General features: G+C 48.8%; 1 protein-coding gene across 1 annotated transcript in view; it reads right to left on the bottom strand.

Moving 5' to 3' along the window:
• Positions 1–3,595, bottom strand: part of STOML2 (stomatin like 2) — a 20,345-nt gene that overhangs the window by 15,476 nt on the left and 1,274 nt on the right. The window contains exon 3 of the mRNA XM_015406811.1: positions 967–1,066. Within this exon, the coding sequence (XP_015262297.1) occupies positions 967–1,066 (100 nt within the window). The remainder of the gene's footprint in view (positions 1–966; positions 1,067–3,595) is intronic.

Consider the following 3,595-nt stretch of genomic DNA (forward strand, 5'->3'; position numbering starts at 1 on the left):
GAATACCCGCCCACATGCAAAAACAAAACTGAAACCTTTTTCTTTTCTCGTGACAATAGCACCTCCTAAAGGAAGAAATGCATCTTGTTCTTGCATTGGAGAGTTCAGTTTGTAACCTAGGACTTGCTTGTCCTCAGTGCACAGAAATTAGATCAATCTGATACCATATATATATATATATATTAGAAATGATTTGGAAAATATTGGAACACCTGGTCTTAAAATATTTTATTCATCATGTTAAAATAAAACGTTCCATAATCAATTTCTTTTCTTTTTTCAATTTTTCGGAAAAAAACGTTTTTTTTCTGAATGTTTCCGGTTTTTCCCGGGCCTTCACATCTCTACACCCACCATGCGGAGTGGCCTGCCTGGGGAGATCAGGAAGGCCTCCTCCGCACCTCTGCCCTGCCACGGAATGTTCAAAACAGAACTGTTCCAGGGGGTATTTTTTTATCAATGGATTAGAACTGCAGTACAATGGAACAGCTCATGAGGTCACTTTTATAAAGGAACAGGGTGGTCGTCCATCACAAGATTGACTGCATGGGCCGCCTTACTGTCACTGCATCATCATCTTCTGCCTTTGTAACCCATTTTCTGCGTCACAGCGTGTCCTCAGACAGGTTGGTTTTTTTCGGTATCGTTTTCTAATTCTGTACTCCCAGCCTTTCCACATTGTACACTGAATGTCTTACGCTGCCTGATTTCTCTGTATAGATAGAATTTGTAGTCCACCTCAGTGAGAAAGGAGGGTGGCAAAAGAAGTAAATAAATACAAAAAAGATAAAGGTCAGGTCAGTTACCTACGAGCCTTTCAGCAAACATGGCTGAAACCTTGCCTTCGCACGTGAAGACAAAACTACGCCGCTCACCAGCCAAGAGGTTCACCAGTTGAGAGCAAACTGCGTGGTACCACGGATTGCCCCAAATGCCCGCTCGGCCCCCACCCCCGCCTCTCCTCACCATGAGAGACAGCCGACTGCTCTGGCACATTGATGACGATCTCTTTGAGGCTTTGCACGTAGCGGATGCGATCCAGAAATGGGATGAGGAAGTTCAGTCCCTGGCAAGGATAAGGAAGAAGAAACGGCCTAAGAACCGCACCATCGCACCTGCCCCTTCTGTTTCGATACACGGGAATGGAAGTCCCTACGCTGGTGCTCTGCGAAGTCAGGCCGGCTTCCAGGCATTCAGGATCAGTCCACGAGCAGGAAATTTCCCCCCCTCCAACTGAGCAATAGCATGGGACGTGGCAGCAAAGGAAAGCCAGCACAGTACCGTGGTTAAGATGGCTCTAATCTGGGAGAACCAGGTTTGATTCCCCACTACTCCACATGCAGCTGCTGGTGTGACCTTGGGTCAGTCACAAGTTCTCTCAGAGCTGCTCTCTTAAGGGCAGTCCTCGAAAGAGCTCTCTCAGCCCCACCTACCCCACAGGGTGTCTCTTGTGGGGCGGGAAACAGAGATTGTAAACTGTTCTGAGACCCCAAGTGAAGGGCGGGGTGTAACTCCAATCTCTTCTTCTTCTTCTAAAAGGTGTTTCTCTCAACAAGAATCAGGAAAGCTCCCAGCTAGGATAGCTTCCATCTCCCATGGGAGAACCTCGTAGCCGAGTTCGTTTCCTCCTTGCTCAGAAGTTTGGAAGGACTTACCCCCAATCATGCATGCAAGGGACTGCAGCTTTGGAATTCTGTAAATAACACTGCAGCCCTTGCTGCTATGAACGTTCATTAGCAGCCACACAGAGCAGTCAAAAACACCTTCATTTGTCAGCAGAAAGCATATCTCACCTCTCCCACTGATAATTCAGTTTGGCCCAGGAAGGGGTCACCGGCACCCAAAAAGCGGGAAAGGCCTGCCTTGAATAACTCGCAAAACTCAAGAAAAGGACGGTGGCCATTTCCCAAGCACTGCCTGGACATCTCCTCTACCTGTGTTTGGGAACCCCATTTGTGTACCCAGCCAGGGCTTACAATCAATGTTCCCTCTAAGCTGTGAAGTCTTGTGAACAAAAATTCGACCTTGTTTTTCTCTCTCTCTGTTTGGGCATGCGCACAGGCAGCCATCTGTAGAACTAAAATTTCCGTGCGTGCGCAAAACAGTGATTTCCACTTCAGCCCAACTGCTGTAACATTTCCCTTTAAACGTTTACCCCGAAAATGGCCTCCGTGAGATCCCAAACTCGTCTAAACACTAAAACTAGGCACCATTTTAAACATTGTTTTTAATAACACGGTGGCAGACCTCCGCCTATGCGCACATCGCCAACGCTTTAAAAAAATGGTGGGTGAAAACCAGAAGCCTCGGGCAGCTTTCGAGCGGGGAGGGGGTTTAAACCGGAAGTGGCTCGACACCGCAGGAGCGATCAGACGACAGAAAAGTGCGGCTGGAACTGGAGAATCAGGAAAACACCACTTTGGGACCTTTTAACGTCGGCGATATGCGCTTGGGTGGAGCTTTGCCCCGGCGTTAATAAAACCAAAGTTTAAACAGTGCCTAGTTTTAGCCTTTAGACAAGTCAGGGACCTCACGGAGACCAGGTCCCCAAGTGGTGTTTTCCTGCTGCTCCAGTGCCAGCCGCATTTTCCCCCTGTGTGATTGCAGCTCCTTCAGTGATTGCAGCTCCCCTGTGTGATTGCAGCCACTTCCTGTTCCCTGCTCGAAAACTGCCCGAGGCTTCTGCTTTCGTCTGTCATTAAAAAAAAAAAAATTAGCGTCCGCAATATGCGCTTGGGTGGAGCTTCGCCCCGGCGTTAATAAAACCAAAGTTTAAACAGTGCTTAGTTTTAGCCTTTCCACGAGTACGGGACCTCACGGAGGCCAGTTTCGGTTTAAAAGTTTAAAGGGAAGTGTTCGCTTCAGGGCATGCTTTGGCAGGATACATTGTTCTGCGCATGCGCAAACTGTGAAAAAAACGGGGGGGAACGCTGACCCGCGCTATCCGGCCAGAACCGGAGCAGCTTAAACCGCTTCCGCACGTAGTCTGTGATGTATTCAATTGCTGCCATTGTAATACATGACTGTATGTGAAACACCTAATTGAAGTTCCATGTCAAGCTTCATCCTGGACTAGGATCCTAAACCCTCCAATCGGTAGCCCAGGAAGAACAGACCAATCATGTGCCATCAAGCGCCCTGGGCGGAACCGTCTGTGATTGGACTTTATGTATACAATCTTATTGGTTGGTATTGTATAGTAGGGCGTGGCTACATTAGCCGGGAGTTTAAAAGTGGAACAGCTGCAATGTAAAGGCTGTTCTGGCTTGGAGTTGTGTTATGAGTTGTTGAATAAAGCTGGATCCTCTCTGAATCTCTCTCCGACCACTTTGTTAAGCAAGCGACTTAACACAGTCTGATCGCACCAGTTGACCGTGTGATCGCTGCAGATAAAATCCGTTTCTGAGGCGGGCCGAAAGCGGACTAAAGGGCTGGTCTGACCCCCCCCCCTCCTCCCACACGCTCCGTCACCAGCCAATCAATCACGCCACGCTTGTCGCCCTCCGGACCTTACTGCAGGCACAGGAAGCATTTTAAGAAAGAAAGACGCCCACGTACACAGACCCCCCCCCCCCCCCCAGCAAGGGAGACGGGG

The sequence above is a fragment of the Gekko japonicus genome, unplaced genomic scaffold (genome assembly GCF_001447785.1).
Source record: "Gekko japonicus isolate JY-2015 unplaced genomic scaffold, Gekko_japonicus_V1.1 scaffold765, whole genome shotgun sequence".
Lineage (NCBI taxonomy): Eukaryota > Metazoa > Chordata > Lepidosauria > Squamata > Gekkonidae > Gekko > Gekko japonicus.